The sequence below is a fragment of the Salvelinus alpinus genome, chromosome 3, assembly GCF_045679555.1.
Source record: "Salvelinus alpinus chromosome 3, SLU_Salpinus.1, whole genome shotgun sequence".
Classification (NCBI taxonomy): domain Eukaryota; kingdom Metazoa; phylum Chordata; class Actinopteri; order Salmoniformes; family Salmonidae; genus Salvelinus; species Salvelinus alpinus.
In genome coordinates, this window is record NC_092088.1 from 534,882 (window position 1) to 546,517 (window position 11,636).

General features: G+C 50.2%; 1 protein-coding gene across 1 annotated transcript in view; it reads right to left on the bottom strand.

Moving 5' to 3' along the window:
* Nucleotides 1-10,276, bottom strand: part of LOC139569902 (protein jagged-1b-like) — a 31,468-nt gene extending 21,192 nt beyond the window's left edge. The window contains exons 1-2 of the mRNA XM_071391226.1: nt 10,141-10,276; nt 9,690-9,938 (exon numbers count right to left, since the gene is read on the bottom strand). Of these exons, the coding sequence (XP_071247327.1) occupies nt 9,690-9,938 (249 nt within the window). The 5' untranslated portion in view covers nt 10,141-10,276. The remainder of the gene's footprint in view (nt 1-9,689; nt 9,939-10,140) is intronic.
* Between the last annotated feature and the right edge of the window lie 1,360 nt (nt 10,277-11,636).

Here is an 11,636-nt window from a genome sequence, read left to right on the forward strand (position 1 = left end):
TCCAGGCTCTGGCTGGGCCACTCAAGGACATTCAGAGACTTGTCCTGAAGCCACAACTGCGTTGTCTTGGCTGTGTGCTTGTTTTTCAGAGTCAGTAGAAAGGCCTCTTTAGTGTTCTAAGTTTTCATAACTGTGACCTTAATTGCCTACGGTCTGTAAGCTGTTAGTGTCTTAACGACCGTTCCACAGGTTCATGTTCATTAACTATTTATGGTTCATTGAACAAGCATGGGAAACAGTGTTTAAACCTTTTACAATGAAGATCTGTGAAGTTATTTTGATTTTTACAAATTATCTTTGAAAGACAGGGTCCTGAAAAAGGGATGTTTCGTTTTTTTCTGAGTTTAGAAACATCTCAAGGATGATCAATGGAAACAGGATGCACCTGAGCTCAATTTCGAGTCTCATAGCAAAGGGTCTGAATACTTATGTAAATACGTTTTTTTTTATACATTCGCAAACATTTCTAAACCTGTTTTCGATTTTTCATTTTCAAAACAAACTTTGTCACAAGTGTAGACTTTACCGTGAAATGCTTACTTTACAAGCCCTTAACCAACAGTGCAGCTCAAGAAGAGTTAAGAAAACTTTTTGTTTTAGTCTACTTGGTAAATGTTACAATAACAAAATGAGGCTATATACAGGGTGTTACGGTACTGAGTCAATGTGGAGGCTCTATACAGGTTGTTAAGGTACAGAGTCAATGTGGAGGCTATATACAGGGTATTACGGTACAGAGTCACTGTGGAGGCTATATACAGGGTGTTACGGTACAGAGTCAATGTGGAGGCTATATACAGGGGGGCCCGGTACAGAGTCAGTGTGGAGGCTATATACAGGGTGTTACGGTACAGAGTCAATGTGGAGGCTATATACAGGGTGTTACGGTACAGAGTCAATGTAGAGGCTATATACAGGAGGCCCCGGTACAGAGTCAATGTGGAGGCTATATACAGGGGGAACCGGTACTGAGTCAATGTGGAGGCTATATACAGGAGGCCCCGGTACAGAGTCAATGTGGAGGCTATATACAGGGTGTTACGGTACAGAGTCAATGTGGAGGCTATATACAGGGGGGCCCGGTACAGAGTCAGTGTGGAGGCTATATACAGGGTGTTACGGTACAGAGTCAATGTGGAGGCTATATACAGGGTGTTACGGTACAGAGTCAATGTGGAGGCTATATACAGGAGGCCCCGGTACTGAGTCAATGTGGAGGCTATATACAGGAGGCCCCGGTACAGAGTCAATGTGGAGGCTATATACAGGGTGTTACGGTACAGAGTCAATGTGGAGGCTATATACAGGGGGGCCCGGTACAGAGTCAGTGTGGAGGCTATATACAGGGTGTTACGGTACAGAGTCAATGTAGAGGCTATATACAGGAGGCCCCGGTACAGAGTCAATGTGGAGGCTATATACAGGGTGTTACGGTACAGAGTCAATGTGGAGGCTATATACAGGGGGGCCCGGTACAGAGTCAGTGTGGAGGCTATATACAGGGTGTTACGGTACAGAGTCAATGTGGAGGCTATACAGTGGGGCAAAAAAGTATTTAGTCAGCCACCAATTGTGCAAGTTCTCCCACATAAAAAGATGAGAGAGGCCTGTAATTTTCATCATAGGTACACTTCAACTATGACAGACAAAATGAGGAAAAAAAATCCAGAAAATCACATTGTAGGATGTTTTATGAATTTATTTGCAAATTATGGTGGAAAATAAGTATTTGGTCAATAACAAAAGTTTCTCAATACTTTGTTATATACCCTTTGTTGGCAATGACAGAGGTCAAACGTTTTCTGTAAGTCTTCACAAGGTTTTCACACACTGTTGCTGGTATTTTGGCCCATTCCTCCATGCAGATCTCCTCTAGAGCAGTGATGTTTTGGGGCTGTTTCTGGGCAACACGGACTTTCAACTCCCTCCAAAGATTTTCTATGGGGTTGAGATCTGGAGACTGGCTAGGCCACTCCAGGACCTTGAAATTCTTCTTACGAAGCCACTCCTTCGTTGCCCGGGCGGTGTGTTTGGGATCATTGTCATGCTGAAAGACCCAGCCACGTTTCATCTTCAATGCCCTTGCTGATGGAAGGAGGTTTTCACTCAAAATCTCACGATACATGGCCCCATTCATTCTTTCCTTTACACGGATCAGTCGTCCTGGTCCCTTTGCAGAAAAACAGCCCCAAAGCATGATGTTTCCACCCCCATGCTTCACAGTAGGTATGGTGTTCTTTGGATGCAACTCAGCATTCTTTTGTCCTCCAAACACGACGAGTTGAGTTTTTACCAAAAAGTTCTATTTTGGTTTCATCTGACCATATGACATTCTCCCAATCTTCTTCTGGATCATCCAAATGCTCTCTAGCAAACTTCAGATGGGCCTGGACATGTACTGGCTTAAGCAGGGGGACACGTCTGGCACTGCAGGATTTGAGTCCCTGGCGGCGTAGTGTGTTACTGATGGTAGGCTTTGTTACTTTGGTCCCAGCTCTCTGCAGGTCATTCACTAGGTCCCCCCGTGTGGTTCTGGGATTTTTGCTCACCGTTCTTGTGATCATTTTGACCCCACGGGGTGAGATCTTGCGTGGAGCCCCAGATCGAGGGAGATTATCAGTGGTCTTGTATGTCTTCCATTTCCTAATAATTGCTCCCACAGTTGATTTCTTCAAACCAAGCTGCTTACCTATTGCAGATTCAGTCTTCCCAGCCTGGTGCAGGTCTACAATTTTGTTTCTGGTGTCCTTTGACAGCTCTTTGGTCATGGTCATAGTGGAGTTTGGGGTGTGACTGTTTGAGGTTGTGGACAGGTGTCTTTTATACTGATAACAAGTTCAAACAGGTGCCATTAATACAGGTAACGAGTGGAGGACAGAGGAGCCTCTTAAAGAAGAAGTTACAGGTCTATGAGAGCCAGAAAACTTGCTTGTTTGTAGGTGATCAAATACTTATTTTCCACCATAATTTGCAAATAAATTCATAAAAAATCCTACAATGTGATTTTCTGGATTTTTTTTTCTCATTTTGTCTGTCATAGTTGAAGTGTACCTATGATGAAAATTACAGGCCTCTCTCATCTTTTTAAGTGGGAGAACTTGCACAATTGGTGGCTGACTAAATACTTTTTTGCCCCACTGTATACAGGGGGGCCCGGTACAGAGTCAGTGTGGAGGCTATATACAGGGTGTTACGGTACAGAGTCAATGTGGAGGCTATATACAGGGTGTTACGGTACAGAGTCAATGTGGAGGCTATATACAGGGGGGCCCGGTACAGAGTCAGTGTGGAGGCTATATACAGGGTGTTACGGTACAGAGTCAATGTGGAGGCTATATACAGGGTGTTACGGTACAGAGTCAGTGTGGAGGCTATATTTTATTTTTTATTTTTTTATTTACCGTTATTTTACCAGGTAAGTTGACTGAGAACACGTTCTCATTTGCAGCAACGACCTGGGGAATAGTTACAGGGGAGAGGAGGGGGATGAATGAGCCAATTGTAAACTGGGGATTATTAGGTGACCATGATGGTTTGAGGGCCAGATTGGGAATTTAGCCAGGACACCGGGGTTAACACCCCTACTCTTACGATAAGTGCCATGGGATCTTTAATGACCTCAGAGAGTCAGGACACCCGTTTAACGTCCCATCCGAAAGACGGCACCCTACACAGGGCAGTGTCCCCAATCACTGCCCTGGGGCATTGGGATATTTTTTTTTTTTTTTTTAGACCAGAGGAAAGAGTGCCTCCTACTGGCCCTCCAACACCACTTCCAGCAGCATCTGGTCTCCCATCCAGGGACTGACCAGGACCAACCCTGCTTAGCTTCAGAAGCAAGCCAGCAGTGGTATGCAGGGTGGTATGCTGCTGGCAGGGTGTTACGGTACAGGGTCCATGTGGAGGCTATATACAGGGTGTTACGGTACAGAGTCCATGTGGAGGCTATATACAGGGTGTTACGGTACAGAGTCAATGTGGAGGCTATATACAGGGTGTTACGGTACAGAGTCAATGTGGAGGCTATATACAGGGTGTTACGGTACAGAGTCAATGTGGAGGCTATATACAGGGTGTTACGGTACAGAGTCCATGTGGAGGCTATATACAGGGGGTACCAGTACAGAGTCAATGTGGAGGCTATATACAGGGTGTTACGGTACAGAACCAATGTGGAGGCTATATACAGGGTGTTACGGTACAGAGTCCATGTGGAGGCTATATACAGGGTGTTACGGTACAGAGTCCATGTGAAGGCTATATACAGGGGTCTGAATACTTTCAGAAAGCTCTGTAGGTAGGGCACCAGTAACTAGGCAACAGGATAGATAATAAACAGTAGCAGCATGTGATGAGTCAAGAGTTGGTAACAAAAAAGGTCAACGCAGATAGTTTAAATAGTTAACCAATTGGTACCCGGACTAACTATTTATCAGTCTTATGGAGGTAGAATCTGTTCAGGGTTCTGTTGGTTCCAGACTTGGAGGTAGAAGCTGTTCAGGGTCCTGTTGGTTCCAGACTTGGAGGTAGAAGCTGTTCAGGGTCCTGTTGGTTCCAGACTTGGAGGTAGAATCTGTTCAGGGTCCTGTTGGTTCCAGACTTGGAGGTAGAAGCTGTTCAGGGTCCTGTTGGTTCCAGACTTGGAGGTAGAATCTGTTCAGGGTCCTGTTGGTTCCAGACTTGGAGGTAGAATCTGTTCAGGGTCCTGTTGGTTCCAGACTTGGAGGTAGAAGCTGTTCCGGGTCCTGTTGGTTCCAGACTTGGTTCAGCAGTGCGGCTCGCCGTGCGGTAGCAGAGAGAACAGTCTAGGACTTGGGGTGGTTGGAGTCTTTGATCATTTTGTAGGGCCTTCCTCTGACACCGCCTGGGTATAGAGGTTTTATGGGTGTTCTTCCTCTGAAACCCAAACTACATCATCCATAACAGCTGTCAAGAGAATGAGTTAATACTGTGACCGCAATGTGGGATTATTGTAAGATGAATGTCGGAACACAGAGGAGATCATGTGAATCTAACAGGACCGCTGGCGACTCCGTCAACACACAAAGCGTCATCACTCTGCAGTTGCCTAACAAGCGTGACAGCTTTCGCTTCAGACAGTCTCTCCTCGTCCTCTACGAGTGGTTTAGCAGAGGGAACCTGGCACCATTCAGACAGGTGAAGCATGGTGGTGGTGGCATCCCTATGGTGAAGCATGGTGGTGGTGGCAGCATCATGTTGTGGGGATGTTTTTCAGTGGCAGGGACTGGAGGACTAGTCAGGATCGAGGGAAAGATGAACGGACCAAAGTACAGAGAGATCCTTGATTAAAATCCTGCTCCAGAGCACACAGGACCTCAGACTGGGGCGAAGGTTCACCTTCCAAAAGGACAACGACCCAAAGCACACAGCCAAGACAACGCAGGAGTGTCTTCGGGACAAGTCTCTGCATGTCCTTGAGTGGCCCAGCCAGAGCCAGGACTTGAACCTGATCGAACATTTCTGGAGAGACCTTAAAATAGCTGTGCAGGGATGCTCCCATCCAACCTGACAGAGCTTGAGAGGATCGGCGGAGAAGAATGGGAGAAACACCCCAAATACAGGTGTGCCAAGCTTGTAGCGTCATACCCAAGAAGACTGGAGGCTGTAATCGCTGCCAAAGGTGCTTCAAAAAAGTACTGAGTAAAGGGTCTGAATACTTATGTGATATGTCTAAAAAACAGTTTTTGCTTTGTCATTATGGGGTATTGTGATGTCATTATGGGGTATTGTGATGTCATTATGGGGTATTGTGATGTCATTATGGGGTATTGTGATGTCATTATGGGGTATTGTGATGTCATTATGGGGTATTGTGTATAGATTTAATCCATTTTAGAAAAAGGCTGTAACATAAAATGTGGAAAAAGTCAAGGGGTCTGAATACTTTCCAAATGCACTGTCTATGTACAGTATCTACCTCAATGACCTCGTACCCCTGCACATCGATTCTGTACTGGTACACCGTGTATATAGTTACTACTTATCGTTACTCATTGTGTATTTATTCCCTGTGTTATAATTGTTCTATATTTTTCTCTCTGCGTTGTTGGGAAGGAATCATTTCACTGTTACACTACACCTGCTGTTCACAACGCATGTGACAAATAAAATGTGATCTGATTTGGATGGAAACAGCACAGGGACACAAATGAAGAAAGTCCCCTTTTTGGATTCCTATAACGGAAACTGACTGAACCTTCAAGAGAAAGTTAGAGTGGAAAACTTTCCCTAACCGGTTTGGGATGAGTAGCTGGTTTAGCTCAGAGCGAGGTTTGGGATGAGTTGCTGGTTTAGCTCAGAGCGAGGTTTGGGATGAGTTGCTGGTTTAGCTCAGAGCGAGGTTTGGGATGAGTAGCTGGTTTAGCTCAGAGCGAGGTTTGGGATGAGTAGCTGGTTTAGCTCAGAGCGAGGTTTGGGATGAGTAGCTGGTTTAGCTCAGAGCGAGGTTTGGGATGAGTTGCTGGTTTAGCTCAGAGCGAGGTTTGGGATGAGTTGCTGGTTTAGCTCAGAGCGAGGTTTGGGATGAGTTGCTGGTTTAGCTCAGAGCGAGGTTTGGGATGAGTAGCTGGTTTAGCTCAGAGCGAGGTTTGGGATGAGTAGCTGGTTTAGCTCAGAGCGAGGTTTGGGATGAGTAGCTGGTTTAGCTCAGAGCGAGGTTTGGGATGAGTTGCTGGTTTAGCTCAGAGCGAGGTTTGGGATGAGTTGCTGGTTTAGCTCAGAGCGAGGTTTGGGATGAGTTGCTGGTTTAGCTCAGAGCGAGGTTTGGGATGAGTAGCTGGTTTAGCTCAGAGCGAGGTTTGGGATGAGTAGCTGGTTTAGCTCAGAGCGAGGTTTGGGATGAGTTGCTGGTTTAGCTCAGAGCGAGGTTTGGGATGAGTAGCTGGTTTAGCTCAGAGCGAGGTTTGGGATGAGTAGCTGGTCTAGCTCAGAGCGAGGTTTGGGATGAGTAGCTGGTTTAGCTCAGAGCGAGGTTTGGGATGAGTAGCTGGTTTAGCTCAGAGCGAGGTTTGGGATGAGTAGCTGGTTTAGCTCAGAGCGAGGTTTGGGATGAGTAGCTGGTTTAGCTCAGAGCGAGGTTTGGGATGAGTAGCTGGTTTAGCTCAGAGCGAGGTTTGGGATGAGTAGCTGGTTTAGCTCAGAGCGAGGTTTGGGATGAGTTGCTGGTTTAGCTCAGAGCGAGGTTTGGGATGAGTTGCTGGTTTAGCTCAGAGCGAGGTTTGGGATGAGTAGCTGGTTTAGCTCAGAGCGAGGTTTGGGATGAGTAGCTGGTTTAGCTCAGAGCGAGGTTTGGGATGAGTAGCTGGTTTAGCTCAGAGCGAGGTTTGGGATGAGTAGCTGGTTTAGCTCAGAGCGAGGTTTGGGATGAGTAGCTGGTTTAGCTCAGAGCGAGGTTTGGGATGAGTTGCTGGTTTAGCTCAGAGCGAGGTTTGGGATGAGTAGCTGGTTTAGCTCAGAGCGAGGTTTGGGATGAGTTGCTGGTTTAGCTCAGAGCGAGGTTTGGGATGAGTTGCTGGTTTAGCTCAGAGCGAGGTTTGGGATGAGTAGCTGGTTTAGCTCAGAGCGAGGTTTGGGATGAGTAGCTGGTTTAGCTCAGAGCGAGGTTTGGGATGAGTAGCTGGTTTAGCTCAGAGCGAGGTTTGGGATGAGTTGCTGGTTTAGCTCAGAGCGAGGTTTGGGATGAGTTGCTGGTTTAGCTCAGAGCGAGGTTTGGGATGAGTAGCTGGTTTAGCTCAGAGCGAGGTTTGGGATGAGTAGCTGGTTTAGCTCAGAGCGAGGTTTGGGATGAGTTGCTGGTTGAGCTCAGAGCGAGGTTTGGGATAGAGTGCTGGTTTAACTCAGAGCGAGGTTTGGGATGAGTAGCTGGTTTAGCTCAGAGCGAGGTGTATGTTTGTTCAGAACCCGGTCTGTCACAGTTGGCTGCGTTTACACAGGCAGTCTAATTTTGATATTTTTCCACTCTTTTTGTCTTGACCAATCAGATCATGTCTCTTCTGCTGATATTTGGTCAAAAGATCAGAATTGGGCTGCCTGTGTAAACTCAGCCATGTTGAGTTAGAGAGTGACAGAGGAGCAGGGCAGAGGGCTGAGGGCTGAGAGAGGAGGGCTGAGAGAGGGGGGCTGAGAGAGCTGGAGAGAGGCTGAGGCTGAGAGGAGGGCTAGAGAGAGGGGGGCTGAGAGAGGAGGGCTGGGAGAGGAGGGCTGAGAGGAGGAGGGCTGGGAGAGGAGGGCTAGAGAGAGAGGAGGGCTGAGAGAGGAGGGCTGGGAGAGGAGGGCTGAGAGAGGAGGGCTGGGAGAGGAGGGCTGAGAGAGGGGGGCTGAGAGAGGAGGGCTGAGAGAGGGGGGGGCTGGAGAGGGGAGCTGGGCTGGGAGAGGAGGGCTGGGAGAGGAGGGCTGAGAGAGGAGGGCTGAGAGAGGGGGGGGCTGAGAGAGGGGGGCTGAGAGAGGAGGGCTGGGAGAGGAGGGCTGAGAGAGGAGGGCTGAGAGAGGAGGGCTGAGAGAGGAGGGCTGAGAGAGGAGGGCTGGGAGAGGAGGGCTGAGAGAGGAGGGCTGAGAAGAGGGGGCTGAGAGAGGAGGGCTGAGAGGAGGGCTGAGAGAGGAGGGCTGAGAGAGGAGGGCTGGGAGAGGAGGGCTGCAGAGAGGAGGGCTGGGAGAGGAGGGCTGAGAGAGGGGGGCTGAGAGGAGGGCTGAGAGAGGAGGGCTGAGAGAGGAGGGCTGGGAGAGGAGGGCTGAGAGAGGAGGGCTAGAGAGAGGAGGGCTGGGGAGAGGAGGGCTGAGAGAGGAGGGCTGAGAGGAGGGCTGAGAGAGGAGGGCTGAGAGAGGGGGGCTGAGAGAGGAGGACTGAGAGAGGGGGGCTGAGAGAGGAGGGCTGAGAGAGGGGGGCTGAGAGAGGAGGGCTGAGAGAGGAGGGCTGGGAGAGGGGGGCTGAGAGAGAGGAGGACTGAGAGAGGGGGGCTGAGAGGAGGGCTGAGAGAGGAGGGCTGAGAGAGGAGGGCTGGGAGAGGAGGGCTGGGAGAGGAGGGCTGAGAGAGGAGGGCTGAGGAGGAGGGCTGGGAGAGGAGGGCTGCAGAGAGGAGGGCTGAGGAGAGAGGAGGGCTGAGAGAGGGGGGCTGAGGAGAGAGGAGGACTGAGAGAGGGGGGCTGAGAGAGGAGGGCTGAGAGAGGGGGGCTGAGAGAGGAGGGCTGAGAGAGGAGGGCTGGGAGAGGGGGGCTGAGGAGGAGGACCTGGGGGGCTGAGAGAGGAGGGAGCTGAGGAGCTGAGAGGAGGGCTGAGAGAGGAGGGCTAGAGAGGAGGGCTGAGAGGGGGGCTGAGAGAGGAGGGCTAGAGAGGAGAGGAGGGCTGAGAGAGGGGGGCTGAGAGAGGAGGGCTGAGAGAGGGGGGCTGAGAGGAGGGCTGAGAGAGGAGGGCTGGGAGAGGAGGACTGAGAGAGGAGGGCTGAGAGAGGGGGGCTGAGAGAGGAGGGCTGAGAGAGGGGGGCTGAGAGAGGGGGGCTGAGAGAGGAGGGCTGAGAGAGGAGGGCTGGGAGAGGCGGACTGAGAGAGGGGGGCTGAGAGAGGAGGGCTGAGCAGCTGGGTGGAGGAGGACAGGTAAGAGACAGCGTAGTGCACTATATGGAATAGGGGTTTGAGTTGAACAGTAGAAGAGGAGGGAGAAGGACTGTGACTCTCACCCTGGGCATGGTCTCTTTGGTGAACGTAAACGTGATGTTGGAGCAGCTGTTGTCGTGGTAACCGGAGCTGGGGTGACATTTGGTGGTTGGTGGGGAGGAGGGGTGGCACTCCCCAAGATTCAGACACGGCCGGACAAAACACTGCTCCTCCCTGATTGGTACACAGCTCTGACCAGACCGACACCCGGCCCCGCCCCCTCGACCTTTGACCCCACCGCTGACCCGGCACGACTCAGGACCACACCACATCTGGAACACAGCGAGGACAAAATACCCAATCAGAGATCCAGACAAAAAGACTCAGAACCCTACCTGGGTTCAAGTAGTATTTATTTGATGTCAGATAGGCAGGTTGCACTTTTGTGACTATTCCATTGGTTCCATTGCACCAGGCAAGGTTGTTTGAGAGAAAACCCAGTTGGATGAAAGGTAAGAGTTAGTTGGTACGTACCCTGGTACACGACACCTTCCCATTAAAACACTGACAGGTGTTGCAGTCCTCGTCCCACTTAGCTCCTTCAGGGGTCAGATGACCGTTCACCGAGCACGCTCTCTGTGTCACTGTGACGCAAAGACATACAACTATCAGAACAATGAAGGCTCTCCTGACAGACAGACAGCCTGTGTTAACCTGTCTTTCTGACAGACAGCCTGTGTCAACCTGTCTTTCTGACAGACAGCCTGTGTCAACCTGCCTTCCTGGCAGACAGCCTGTGTCAACCTGCCTTCCTGACTGTGTTAAGCTACCTTCCTGACTGACTGTGTTAACCTGCCTTCCTGACAGCCTGTGTTAACCTACCTTCCTGACAGACAGCCTGTGTTAACCTACCTTCCTGTCAGACAGCCTGTGTTAACCTGCCTTCCTGACTGTCAGACAGTCTGTGTTAACCTGCCTTCCTGACAGACAGCCTGTGTTAACCTGCCTTCCTGACAGACAGCCTGTGTTAACCTGCCTTCCTGACAGACAGCCTGTGTTAACCTGCCTTCCTGACAGACAGCCTGTGTTAACCTGCCTTCCTGACAGACAGCCTGTGTTAACCTGCCTTCCTGACAGACAGCCTGTGTTAACCTGCCTTCCTGACAGACAGCCTGTGTTAACCTGCCTTCCTGACAGACAGCCTGTGTTAACCTGCCTTCCTGACAGACAGCCTGTGTTAACCTGCCTTCCTGACAGACAGCCTGTGTTAACCTGCCTTCCTGACAGACAGCCTGTGTTAACCTGCCTTCCTGACAGACAGCCTGTGTTAACCTGCCTTCCTGACAGACAGCCTGTGTTAACCAGGCTTCTGTCAGGAAGGCAGGTTAACACAGGCTGTCTGTCAGGAAGGCAGGTTAACACAGGCTGTCTGTCAGGAAGGCAGGTTAACACAGGCTGTCTGTCAGGAAGGCAGGTTAACACAGGCTGTCTGTCAGGAAGGCAGGTTAACACAGGCTGTCTGTCAGGAAGGCAGGTTAACACAGGCTGTCTGTCAGGAAGGCAGGTTAACACAGGCTGTCTGTCAGGAAGGCAGGTTAACACAGGCTGTCTGTCAGGAAGGCAGGTTAACACAGGCTGTCTGTCAGGAAGGCAGGTTAACACAGGCTGTCTGTCAGGAAGGCAGGTTAACACAGGCTGTCTGTCAGGAAGGCAGGTTAACACAGGCTGTCTGTCAGGAAGGCAGGTTAACACAGGCTGTCTGTCAGGAAGGCAGGTTAACACAGGCTGTCTGTCAGGAAGGCAGGTTAACACAGGCTGTCTGTCAGGAAGGCAGGTTAACACAGGCTGTCTGTCAGGAAGGCAGGTTAACACAGGCTGTCTGTCAGGAAGGCAGGTTAACACAGGCTGTCTGTCAGGAAGGCAGGTTAACACAGGCTGTCTGTCAGGAAGGCAGGTTAACACAGGCTGTCTGTCAGGAAGGCAGGTTAACACAGGCTGTCTGTCAGGAAGGCAGGTTAACACAGGCTGTC